Here is a 12,795-nt window from a genome sequence, read left to right as displayed (position 1 = left end):
GGTGGGAGAAAATACAGACACTGACACTTTCCATAATTGTTTGCTAGCATCGGCTTGACTTTTATGCGTAGGTTGAATAGATATTTGTTTTTTAACTGACCTAAATATTCTTTTTTCCAGGAGGCTTGCCTGCACAGGCTGGCCCAAGGTCTGTCCACTTACATAATTCTTCTCAAGCACGTGGAGAAGGAATATCCCGGCAGTAAAATTCTGTCTGAGGCCAAACACTACTCTGAACTCCTGCTCTACAATATCAAACAAAAGGTTGGCCAGTGTGACAATTTAGGGATAGGAAATGAATTTTGCTGTTACTATAATACCTATTTTGACATTGTGTTGCTTACTCTTGTCCGGCAGATGAAAAAACCAGAAGAGGTCACAGGCCTGAGTAGCAATGAGGAAGAGAGCCTATTGAGGTCACTGTACCACCCCGATGCTTTCCACAGAAAGATGACGGCGCACAACATCCTGCGGAAGCTCTACATCTTCATTGTTGACGGCGAGAGGGCGCTGAGGCGCAAAGAACGGCGAAGGGGAAAACATGCCAAGGTCTTCGCCATGTTTAGTTTATTGCGGTAGTCACGTCCGCCACTGAAGCCCGTCGGAAATGTTGGGCAAAACATGAAGTGAATTAAGTTGTTGGATCTGCACTGACGTGTCGTAACCCACTGACGTATTGATGATGTATTTGTTTTTGCATGACGCACTGAGTTTTTTAATTCTTTTATTCTGTAGATAACCTATTTATTGCTCATTCAAAAAAGCCATTGTGAATCTAAGACCTTATTTATTGCAAACAGTCGTATGAATTATTTAAAGAAGATATTTATTACATATTATTGTTTTTATACTTGAAGGCATGGTAATTATATTTATTTTTTAAACGGAATGTATTTTTAAAACATGAATAAAACTATTTGCTTACTTGTGAATTGAACTGCTTGATTTATAACACTTTGGCAGGTGTCTTTTGAGAATTTCACTTATTAGATTGAACTACAGAAATCTCTTTTTCTGAGATTCAAAGACATCGTATATATATATATATATATTTGCAAAACTGAAATATCGTAAGGCCACTTATGGGCTTTACTGTCAGACATTTATTGACAAAAACATGGAACAGACTTCAAGACAATGTCGTAACAATAACAAATAAATATCTCAGACCAAATTGACTTTCAGGTGGCCAACTCGTCGTGGTCTTCGGGTGGAGGTTGTTGATGCAGGTGCACGTCATCCTTCTTCAACCCCAAAGTAAACTGAAACGAAGCAAAAACAGCCAACAATACATATGTCATTGTTGTTTTTGACTTAATCTGCCATTTTTTTAAGGTTCTCTTTCTACATATTTACCAAACACAAGCGATACATTAACTTCAATACAAAAAAAGGGCACTACCTCAAATACAACTTAGAAAACAGTTTGACTGAAATGGTAGTCATTCAATAAATAAATATACGCACATTTTCTTTTTCAAATTGCAGCCTTTGCGGTTTTGAAAATTGCAGTTGATCACATTGCAACGTCGACTTGAATTCTATTCATCTCTCAGTTTTAATGCACAGACAGACACACGAGAGAAAACGCTGACACAGAAGCAGTGGATGACGCAAATCCGTGTTGCCGCAAGCAGACCTGTTGCTGAGATTGTCTCATGTGTTGAGACTAGCGACACTAGACGGTGTTCAGGTGAACGTCACCACCAAGAATTTACCGATAACGACAGTGGATTGGTTTTCACTACAGGTAAACAGCTGGCAAATGTGACAAAAATTCCAAAATCTCGTAGAGAAAAGTTCCTACGACAAATAAAAGCACAAGAAAAGTTAAAAGAAAAATTGGAAGTGAGACGTAAAAAACAGGAACTAAAGAGAATGATGAAAAACTCTAAAGAGAGGGAACAGTACAGTCAAATTGCAGAGGTAAGACAAAGGAAATTGGGTTATATTAGAACCCGTTGTCAACAGGACAAGCGTTTTTGTGCCAAACAAAAGTCCTATTTTACACAACGTTGTCAGACGGATCATGAGTTTAAGAAGAAAAACCTTTCCCGTTTCTCACGTCGTTATAGGACAGATGAGTGTTTTACGATGAGACGACGCGCTTACATCACAGAACGTTACCGTGACGATGTTGGGTTTCGAAACAGGCAGCGCTCTTACATGACACGCCGTTATTTAAACAAGCCTGAATTCCGATTCAAACATCAGGAAATCATGAGGCGCATAATGGCAAAAAAATCTGATTCACTGAAGACCAAAACAATGCGCAGAGTAAGTACGCTTTTGAAAATATACTACCGTTTTTTTCCGTGTATAGTGCGCAAAATTTAACTAATTTATTGTCCTAAAATCTGGGGTGCGCATTATACACATTTTTTTTTTTTTAAGTCCCAATGATCGTCACACACGCAGGGAGGCAATTGGTCCCATTTTTATAGTCTTTGGTATGGTCTTAACTAGGCTGGATGTAATTTTTTTTGTTGGCGTTGATTTCTCCGACTGCCCATAAACGCACCACCGCGCTTCGTGCGCGCACGGGACAGCAACCGAGCAGGTGATCGAGCAAGCGTCTGATACGAGAGCATTGCGGTCGCATGGAGCGTGTTTGAAGTGAACAGCAGAGAAGAAAGGCAAAGTGTTGTGAAATAAAATGCACAGAACGGATGCGCAAGACACGTCAGCTATATAAAGAGCGAGAGTTGTTTTCTTCCTATTAGTTTCAATTCACAGTTTAATTAGCAGTTTCAATCAGCAAATAACAAAATGCGTATTACAGGTAATATTTTATTTCACAACACTTTGCCTTGTTCCTTTGGTCTCTGCTGTTCATCCTAAAACACAAAGGCGCTCTTTAAGCAATGCGACAGTGAGCGCCCGGCGCGCTGCGGTTGCGCGACCGCACCAAATTAAGCTCCCTGCGCAGTGCGCACTGAGGTCCACTTAAATTTTAGAAAGTACATCAGGACTTTAAAAATATCTTCTAAATTTCAGCGACGGCTCTGTCACAATAATCGACCAGCCCGGTGCAGTTGGGCGGTCGGCGGCGCGCTACGGTTGAGCGTTCTCTCGCACGCTCTCTCTCTCGCTCTCTCTCGCTCTCGCACACACGCAAACCGGATATCATGCGGAGGCCGCCATTACAGATGCGCAGAACGGATGAGCAAGACACGTCAGCTATATAAAGAGCGAGAGTTCAGTTCTCTACCTAAATCCGTATTACAGGTAATATTTTCACCTGCTCGTTTGCTGTCCCGTGCGCGCACGGAGCGCGGTGGTGCGTTTACGGGCAGTCGGAGAAATCAACGCCAACAAAGAAAATTACATCCAGCCTAGTTAAGACCATACCAAAGACTATAAAAATGGGACCCATTGCCTCCCTGCGTGTGTGACGATCATTGGGACTTAAAAAAAAAAAAAAAAAAAAATTTTTTTTTTAAAAAAATTCATAAAAATTGGGTGCGTATTATACATGGGTACAAGCTTTTTTCCAGCATCAGCATGGCATTTTTAGGGGTGCGTACTATACATGGGGGCGCACTATACACGGAAAAAAAACGGTAAGTCATAAACCGACTATGTAGGGAGCGAAATGACTGTGTGCTCATGAAAGCTGTTGAGGTATTCAAAGCCCAAATTAAGAATGGCCCCACATTTGTCTGCACTGTTTGCCACAGAGCATTGTTTCCGAACCAAGTACGCGCTTGTCAACGTAGATTTTATGAGAAAAACAGACATGTTGTTGCAAGTTGTCTCACGGGACAATTTGTCCATATCTGTGATGATGAATGTCAGGCCTCGTGCAGCGTACCAGCTGAAAGAAAACTGGAGTGGATATGTCACACTTGCTATAGTCACCTCAAAGATGGTAAAATGCCTGCACTTGCTGTTGCGAACAATCTCACACTCTCTGATATTCCAAAGGAACTTTGTGGATTGAACATACTGGAGAGACACCTCATTTCCAAATGCATATCATTTGCCAAAATTGTACCTCTTCCCAAAGGTCAACAACGAGCCATTCGTGGAAATGTGGTGTGCGTGCCATCGGAAGTACAAGAGACGGTCAATGTCTTGCCCAGACTAAAAAGTAAGTCACAGATGTTGAGAGTGAAACTGAAGAGACGGCTTTGCTACAAAGGCCATCAGTTTTTTCAAACTGTCACTTGGTCTAAGCTAATGAGCGCTCTGATGAAACTGAAACAAGTCCATCCACAGTACAGAGACATAACCATTCGCGACGATGCGGACCTTTGCGACCCAACCCTCACTGACGATGAGAGCAGCTCCGATGAAGCGCAAATGAGCGACAGTGAGTACAATGAGGAAGCTCTGGAGGAGATGTACAGATTTGAAAGTGATGCTCTGTGTGGGATGAACAGTGACTCTCAACATGACAACAGTGGTAACAAACAGCAACAAGAAAATTCGGAAGACGGTGATCAACCAAATGGTGGAGTGATACTTGAATCATGTCTCCAACCCAATGATGTGGCAGAGGAAATTATGAGTTTTACAGAGGGCATTTATTGTGTTGCTCCTGCAGAAAGAAACAACCCAGTAAGTTTTTTCAAGACTCCCAAGCTTGAGGCCATGGCTTTTCCGGTGCAGTTTCCCACTGGTCAGAACACCCTCGATGAAGAGAGAGCAATAAAACTCACACCAAGCAAATATTTCCCAACCCGTCTGTGTTGCGTGGATGAACGCTTTGCTCGAGATACCAACTACTTGTTCTTTGCCCAGTTTGTGACTGAAATTTACCAGGCAACGTCGAGCATGACAATACAGCTGCGCAAAGGTAAGCCTTTTACCAGGGATGGTCGAAGGATAAACAATGCCATGCTTCAGGACAAACGTGAAGTTGAGAAACTGGTGCGCAGCAAAGATGCTGTCCGATTCATGACACCGCTGAGAGGTACGCCGGCCTATTGGGAGAAAACCACCAAAGATCTTTTTGCTATGATCCGGCAGCTGGGCACACCCACGTTCTTTTGCACATTTTCTGCTGCCGAAATGCGTTGGGAAGAGGTCATCACCGCCATCAAAGCGCAACAAGGTGAAGTAGTGAATTTCGCCCAACTTGACTGGGCTACCAACAAGTGTGAGATCCTACGCAGCAATCCTGTGACGACGATGCGCATGTTTGACAAGCGTGTGGAAGCTCTGTTCAGAGATTTGATCCTCTCTCCGGCGCAACCGATTGGTGAGGTCGTCGACTACTTTTACCGACTGGAGTTTCAACACAGAGGAAGTCCTCACATTCATTGTTTCATATGGGTTTGAGGTGCCCCTGTATTTGAGGAAGCCACGGATGGAGCCATCTGTCATTTTGTGTCTCGCTACATCTCGGCCGAGCTGCCGGACCCGCAGAAGGAACCGGAATTGTACAAAAAGGTCACAGAGGTTCAGATGCACAGCAAAAGTCACTCCAAATCGTGCGTCAAACACCAAGGTGCAAATTGCCGCTTTGGATTCCCCAAACAACCGTGCGATGAAACAATGATCGTCAGACCTGCGCCCGTCGACGACGACAATCGAGATCAACGCAATGAAGATCGGTTGGCGTCGAATGCCAAGCTTGTTCCCGTGCTAAATCTGCTGAATGAGCCTGAAACGGCATCCCTGACTTTGCCTCAGCTACTGGCTAAATGTAAGCTCACCGGTGACGAGTACATGAACTGTTTGCGCATGACGGCCTCGTCGAGTTCTGTCGTGCTTAAGCGAGAACCGAAAGACTGCTGGGTCAACAACTACAACCGCCATTTGCTTCTTACCTGGGATGGAAACCTGGACATCCAATACATCCTGAATGCCTACTCTTGCATCGCATACATCTGCAGCTACATCAGCAAGGCTGAACACGGTCTGAGCCAATACCTGAAATCGGTCATTGAAAACTCCCGCTGCGCAAATGTCAACGAGAGCGATGAAATGAAGCAAATTATGCAAGCGTACTCCAAGAAAAGAGAAGTGAGTGCTCAGGAATGCGTCGCACGTGCGTGCGGCTTGCATATGAAACAGTCCTCCCGCATGGTGGTGGTATTTGTACAGACGAGTGACAATGCGCTGAAAATGAGTTATCCTCTCTCGCTCCTTGAGGGCAAAACGCAGAAATCTCATGAAGTGTGGATGACTGGCCTGCCGGAAAAATACAAATCCAGACCTCAAACCGAGGAATTTGAAGTCATGTGCTTGGCTGATTTTGCCTCAATGTGCAGAATTGTTTATGGCAAACAAGCCAAAGGTAAGAATGTTTTGCCTCTGCTGAACGACATGGGCTTTGTCCAGAAAAGAACAGAAAAACATGCGGTCATCAAATACTGCAAATACTCTGAACAAAAGAATCTGGAGGAATATTACTGCTCCTTGCTCAAGCTGTACCTGCCTCATCGTGCTGATTGCCAATTAAAATCTGAACGCTGTCCTTCCTATCAGTTGTTTCATGATAACGCCTGTGTACAGTTACCGTATAACGACTCTGTGGAGCGCGTGTGCCAAATTGTCAGAAGGAACAGAGAAAGGTATGAGAAACACAGTAAAGACATTGACAATGCCATCCAAGAGGTGGAGGAGAGCGGGCTCGTCATAAACGAATGGTGCCACCTGGATCCTGAGAGCGAGTTGCAAAGACTCGAATGCATTGAGGAAAACAACGCAAGAGATGAACCAAATGACAACGTGGAGGACAATGTCCCGGACTATAACGTAAGGTCAGAAACGTCTGAAATTTCCATTGCGACAGAAGCTGCTGCCATCGATCCCGCAGTGTTACGTGACATGTATCGGAACCTGAACCAAAAGCAAGCGTCTGTTTTCTACAAGGTCAGAGATTGGTGCATAAAACGTGTGTGTAGCTCAAAGCCCATCGAGCAGTTCTTCTACCACATCAACGGTGGCGCCGGGACCGGCAAATCGCATCTCATCAAGTGTATCCACACAGAGGCTACCAAAATACTGCAGAGACTACCACGACTGGCTGAGGAGGCCGACATTTCCAAACAGACGGTCGTTCTCGCAGCCTTCACTGGCACGGCGGCGTTCAACATTTCTGGGACAACTTTGCATTGTCTGCTCAAACTGCCGAGAAGTCTCAAACCCCCGTACCACGGCCTGGGCAATAAACTGGACGAAGTCAGAGCCGAGCTGTCGATCGCCCAAATACTCATCATCGACGAGATTTCCATGGTGTCCAAAGACCTCTTTGCCTACGTGAATGCCAGGTTGATACAAATCAAAGGCATCAATTTACCTTTTGGTGGCATGTCTGTTCTTGCTGTTGGAGATTTCTTTCAGCTCCCTCCCGTGAGACAGTCCAAACCGCTATGCGTGTACGATCCCACTCGGCTGGACCACTGGCGTGACAACTTCAAAAAGATCACGCTCACCGCCATCATGAGGCAGAAAGACGATGTTGCCTTTGCCGAACTGCTGAACCGACTCCGGGTGAAAGAAAAGTCTGATGAACTTTCGGAACTGGACAGAGCTCATCTTGCTACGAGGTACACTTCTCCAGAAATGTGTCCAAGTCATATTCTGCATGTTTTTGCCACCAATAAACAGGTAGATGGCCATAACTCTGCGATGCTGGATCTGCTTCATAAGGACATTGTACAAATTGATGCAGATGACTACAAGAAGGACAAACAAACTGGCAGAATGGCGAGGCAAACTTTCCCTGTGCAAGGCGCTAAGAGCGAGCTCCCGGACTCGATCAGAGTTGCCCTCGGTGCTCGTGTTATGCTCACGCGTAATTTTGATGTTCAAGCAGGTCTGTGCAACGGGACGTTTGGAAAAATTGTGGAATTGGTCAACTATCCGAATGAAGCCCGCGTAAAGAAAGTTGGGTTGGAACTTGATCATGTGAGTAACACAGCGCGTGCCGCTAACCGTGTGTACATTGACAGACAGGAGGAAAAGCTGAAAAAGCCTGGAGTGACGCGCCGACAGTTTCCCATCAAGCTTGCTTTTGCCTGCACGATCCACAAGGTACAAGGTATGACAACATCAGAGGCTGCTGTTTCGCTGAAAGGCGTTTTCGAACACGGCATGGGGTACGTAGCTCTGAGTAGAGTGACCTCGCTCAGCGGTCTGCATATTCTGCATATGGACGAGAGAAGACTTCATGCAAATCCAGAAATCACTGCTGCTCTTGCTGAGATGGCAGAGGATTCTTTGGAGAGCGTCATGCCACTCCTTCACGTGATGCCGTCGGTAGATCGAGCAAATCACCTGGTTGTCGTCCATCATAACACCGAAGGGCTGTCCTGTCATGTGCAGGACATCAGGTGCCACCACGAGCTGCACTTTGCTGATGTTTTGTGCTTCACAGAGACACACCTTCAAGGATCTGTGGCTGATGGACGTGCCTGCTTGGAAGGCTTCACAATGTTTCACAGGAACCGAAGAGATTCTTACACAAACTGTCCTGACCTGGCAACAAAACTTGGTGGCGGCGTAGGTATTTGTGTCAAAAGTCACATTGCAGCCCAGGAAAAGAAATACATACAGGGTGTGACCGACATTGAATTTGTTGTGGTGAAACTTGAAGCTCCCCTCAATGTGTTGATTGCTGCCGTTTACAGGCCTCCAGGCAACAGTCTGCGCACTTTTCTGCCAAGCTTGGGAAATCTCTTGCGGTACCTTGAAGTAATGGACCATCATCAGATCTTGGTATGTGGAGATTTTAATGAAGATATGCTATCTGCCTCATTCAAGCCCATTCTCGATTTGTTTCGCTCAACAGGTTACACGCAACTCATAACCACTGCTACCACTGACAAAAACACATTGCTTGACTTAATTTTTGTCTCTCGACCTCAGTGTGCTCTTCATTCAGGTGTCTTGCAAACGTACTACAGCTATCACAATCCTGTTTTCTGTGTTTTGGCCACTGAAAGGTAAGTCACAGCTAAATCATGTGGTTCAGCATTTGCAAAAAGGATGGAAATCAGAACGTGAACGTTGTCGTAAGTGTATAATATTAGTGGTGGGATGTGGTGGGTGATTTGTTGCCTTTAGGTGAGATGGGATCTGGGGCGAAGGTTGCTCAAAATGACAAATGAAAGAAACCTGCTGGAATAGTGGTTGGGGGTCGGTGAGGAATCACGTTGAGTTAAGGGAAGGCAGAGGCTTTTTAAAATTTCAAAAAGCCTTCCCTTAACTCAACTTTTTAATTTTTAAAAAGCCTTCCCTTAACTCAACTTTTTATTTTTAAAAAGCCTTCCCTTAACTTAACGTTTTAATTTTTAAAAATGTTACTTTTATTTTTTAAAAATTTTAACTTTTAAAACTTTTACCTTTTTACATTTTTAAATTAACTTATGGTTGAGAGGAGACTTTTTAACTTTTTAAACCTTTATTTTACAATCAAATTTTAACCTTTTAAACCTTTATTTTACAATCAAATTTTAACCTTTTAAAACTTTATTTTACAATCAAATTTTAAAACTTTAAACCTTTTTTTTACAATCAAATTTTAACCTTTTAAACCTTTATTTTACAATCAAATTTTAAAGATGAGTTAAGGGAAGGCCTTTTACATTTAAATTTTTTAATTGTTTTGAACTTTTATTTTGAATTTCTTTGAATGTCATAATCACCAGGCGAGAACAGAAAACAGATGAGGTAAGTTGCTCGTCATGAAACATGTTTTTTCCTTTCTTTCTAAAGAGAGTAAATGCTGCTATTTCACTCTTTTGTATTTTAACAGTTTTTATCTGGCGAAAGCAGTTCATCCCAGAATGGAGGCCAGAGGTAGGCATGACATATCACCTTATTGTAATGTAATTATAAAATTGTAACATGTTGTAATTTATAGTTAAGCTTGTGTAAGCCCTCTGTACAATCATACATTTTCAATCAACTTTGCTGGATTGTCCTTTTTTCTCCACAAAGACCTTGAGCATGCAAAAACATTCATCATGGACGAATGACTCCCAAGCAGACTCAAGGCATGCCACCCCTACAACATGGCAGCACAAGAGATGCTCAATTCCATCCCTGAAGACATCTCCAGAGATGCCTGGCTGGCAGCAGCTTGGAAGCAGGAGTGGGAGGCAGCTGGCCCCTCCCTCATGCACTGTTATGTCTGGGAACCAGGAGACGGCGCCATAGGAGGAGACGAACTACCTCGCCAGCAGTGGACCACACTGAACCGCTTAAGAACTGGTGTTGGGCGCTTCAACATGTCTAGTGGGGTCTGGCGGACAGTGCGGCATGCGAGTGCGGAGCCCTCGAGCAGACAGCCGACCACACCATCAACACCTACACCAACATATAGACCACCCTCAGAGGCCGGCCTCTTCGACCTGGGACCAGAGATGCTGGCGTGGCTCCACGACACCAAGTTGGAGCGCTGACGTTATACGAGAGAGAGAGAGAGAGAGAGAGAGAGAGAGAGAGAGAGAGAGAGAGAGAGAGAGAGAGAGAGAGAGAGAGACTCCCAAACCAGGGTGGCAAGAAGCAGGACTTCTCATTCCTCTGTAAGTAGCCAATTATTATTGACTATTGTTACAAAACACTCTCTTTAATTTTGAATGTCTTTTTCAACTCATGTCCTCAACCACCTCTATGTTTTTTCTTCTTCAGTTTTCTATGTTGCGTGTGGCTCCACATGCTCCATTTGTCTAGACCATTTGTTTGGCCACCTTGGTACTCAGCCTTGATGAGACCTGGCCTGTCTCGCCAAAAAAATGACCGACATTTTAAGAAGATCCATGGGACCAGTGTTATTCTCCTTTTCTATTGACTCCAAGCAACAGGTAAGTAATTGTGATTCCAAATTGAATGTGTTCATATCATTCACTCAAGATGGACACAAGTTGCACATATGCTTGATTTATGACTGTATTGTAATGTGATTTTTCAAAATGAATTAATTATGATGTTATATTATAGCACAGGGAGAGCCAAGACTTTCCAAAAGACCTGTACAACGGAGGCCAGCATCATGAAACACAAACTCCCAAACCAGCATGGTAACATGAAACACAAACTCCCAAACCAGCATGGTAACACACAGGACTTCTTCTGATTCTTCTGTGAGTAACCATCAAGGAACATTTTCATGAAGCATTTTGCTCCTTTTCCTCAACACATCTTTCATGTTTTTTTTTTAGTATGTTCTTGGGTCTTGCCTGTGGTTCTACACGCATCCAGAAATGCAGACAAAGAACAGCTTGGCCTTTAACAGTCGGAAGCCTCTGATTTTACTCTACTAAGCCTCAGATACAGTCTGTTTTCTGTTCTCATTCATTCATTCATTCATTCATTCATTCATTCATTCATTCATTCATTCATTCATTTATTTATTTATTTATTTATTTATTTATTTATTTATTTATTTATTTATTTATTTATTTATTTATTTATTATATTTTTTGCCTCAAATTATGTTTGCATTAGCTTTTGTATAACAGCGTCTTCAATCATGTTGCACTTAAACTCTTAAAAAATAACACTGAAATTAACATAACATCCATCCATCCATTCATTCTCTGAACCGCTTAGTCCCCACGCGGGCCGCAGGTGTGCTGGATCCTATCCCAGCCGTCATCGGGCAGTAGGTGGGGGACGCCCTGAACCGGTTGCCAGCCAATCGCAGGGTACACAGCGATTATTATCTATTGAATCAGTAAAATACTTGATATGTTTTTATTTGTTATGTCTTCAGCGTTTTTGAAAGTTATTTATATTATTTCTTGCATTACTTCTTTGACTCAATTAAAAAACCTGTATTTTGTCCCAAAAGGCACTATTTTTTCCCTTCTCTTGTGTGTGATTTATTATATTTTGTTTCCAATGTTTAAACAGCTCAGTGACCTAGTGGTAGAGTGTCCGTCCTGAGACTGGAAGGTTGTGGGTTCAAACCCTGGCCGGGTCATACCAAAGACTATAAAAATGGGACCCATTGCCTCCCTGCTTGGCACTCAGCATTAAGGGTTGGAATTGGGGGGTTAGATCACCAACTGATTCCCGAGCGCGGCACCGCTGCTGCTCACTGCTCCCCTCTCCCCCAGGGGATGGATTAAAATCACACGGGGATGGGTTAAATGCAGAGGACAAATTTCACCACACCCAGATGTGTGTGTGACCATCATTGGGACTTTAACTTTAACTTTTTTAACATGAATTTGAACACTTTCGAGTCAAGCCCAATTTATTCATACTTTTTCAGAGTTTCCGAAAGTTATTTATATTATTTCTTGTATTACTTCTTTGATTCAATAAAAAAAAAAAAACTAATTCCTCCCAAAATCAGGAGTTTCCGGGTTAACGTAATAAATCGGTGAGCGATTGGCTAAGGCAGCGCCCAATTACGTGAGCGGTTGTCTAAGCCAGCGCCCAATTATGTGAGCGGTTGGCTAAGGCAGCGTTATGGTAGCCAATCAGAGCCGGTGCTCTGTAAACTATTGCGGTTCGGTGTTATTGTGGAAATTATTACTCGCCACTTTAAACTTTGTGAAAATTATTAAGTATTCCAATATCCTCACATTTCATTTACTAGACATTTGCGTGTACATACATTTTCAAAATTTTAGAAAAGTCGAGTCAACATTCAGCATCTTACAAAATACACAAATCAGACATTTATTCGTTTAAGAATACTAATTCATTATGTTCATATGCCCATGTATTTCACCACTTAGTAATTGCCAATTTATATTTGGTGAACGACAATTGGCTGCAGAGAATGACGTTCCTGACGAGTCGCAGCCAGACGGTGAGAGTGGGCCGTCATACATCCACACCTCTCAGTCTCGGTACCGGCTCCCCACAGGGCTGCGTACTGAG

General features: G+C 43.3%; 1 protein-coding gene, 1 long non-coding RNA gene and 1 pseudogene across 4 annotated transcripts; 2 read left to right on the top strand and 1 right to left on the bottom strand.

Moving 5' to 3' along the window:
- Positions 1-2,416, bottom strand: part of LOC133149311 (ATP-dependent RNA helicase DDX19A-like) — a 33,741-nt pseudogene extending 31,325 nt beyond the window's left edge.
- A 945-nt stretch (positions 2,417-3,361) lies between these two features.
- Positions 3,362-5,914, top strand: LOC133149312 (uncharacterized). 3 transcript variants are annotated; one of them, XM_061271858.1, is made up of 3 exons: positions 3,362-3,871; positions 4,010-4,093; positions 4,222-5,914. In XM_061271858.1, exon 3 carries the CDS (start codon positions 4,306-4,308, stop codon positions 5,284-5,286), a length of 981 nt encoding a protein of 326 aa, XP_061127842.1. In that variant the 5' UTR covers positions 3,362-3,871; positions 4,010-4,093; positions 4,222-4,305; the 3' UTR covers positions 5,287-5,914. The 3 variants fall into 3 exon arrangements, with proteins under 3 accessions (XP_061127842.1, XP_061127840.1, XP_061127841.1); XM_061271856.1 differs by having other exon boundaries at positions 4,010-5,914; XM_061271857.1 differs by having other exon boundaries at positions 3,362-4,093.
- A 3,910-nt stretch (positions 5,915-9,824) lies between these two features.
- Positions 9,825-11,740, top strand: LOC133149310 (uncharacterized). The gene is made up of 4 exons (XR_009713263.1): positions 9,825-10,484; positions 10,591-10,763; positions 10,900-11,042; positions 11,121-11,740. It is a non-coding gene; the product is annotated as an uncharacterized LOC133149310 (long non-coding RNA).
- The last annotated feature ends 1,055 nt before the right edge of the window (positions 11,741-12,795 follow it).

Source organism: Syngnathus typhle, unplaced genomic scaffold, assembly GCF_033458585.1.
Source record: "Syngnathus typhle isolate RoL2023-S1 ecotype Sweden unplaced genomic scaffold, RoL_Styp_1.0 HiC_scaffold_310, whole genome shotgun sequence".
Lineage (NCBI taxonomy): Eukaryota > Metazoa > Chordata > Actinopteri > Syngnathiformes > Syngnathidae > Syngnathus > Syngnathus typhle.
Note: the sequence above shows the minus strand (reverse complement) of the source record. Positions and strands in the feature narration are given on the sequence as shown.

Coding starts and splice junctions, on each gene's coding strand:
- LOC133149312 (XM_061271856.1), top strand. CDS start 3,610: ATGAAAGCTGTTGAGGTATTCAAAGCCCAAATTAAGAATGGCCCCACA. Junction 3,872..4,009: donor CTATAGTCACCTCAAAGATG/GTAAAATGCCTG, acceptor CTCTTCCCAAAG/GTCAACAACGAGCCATTCGT.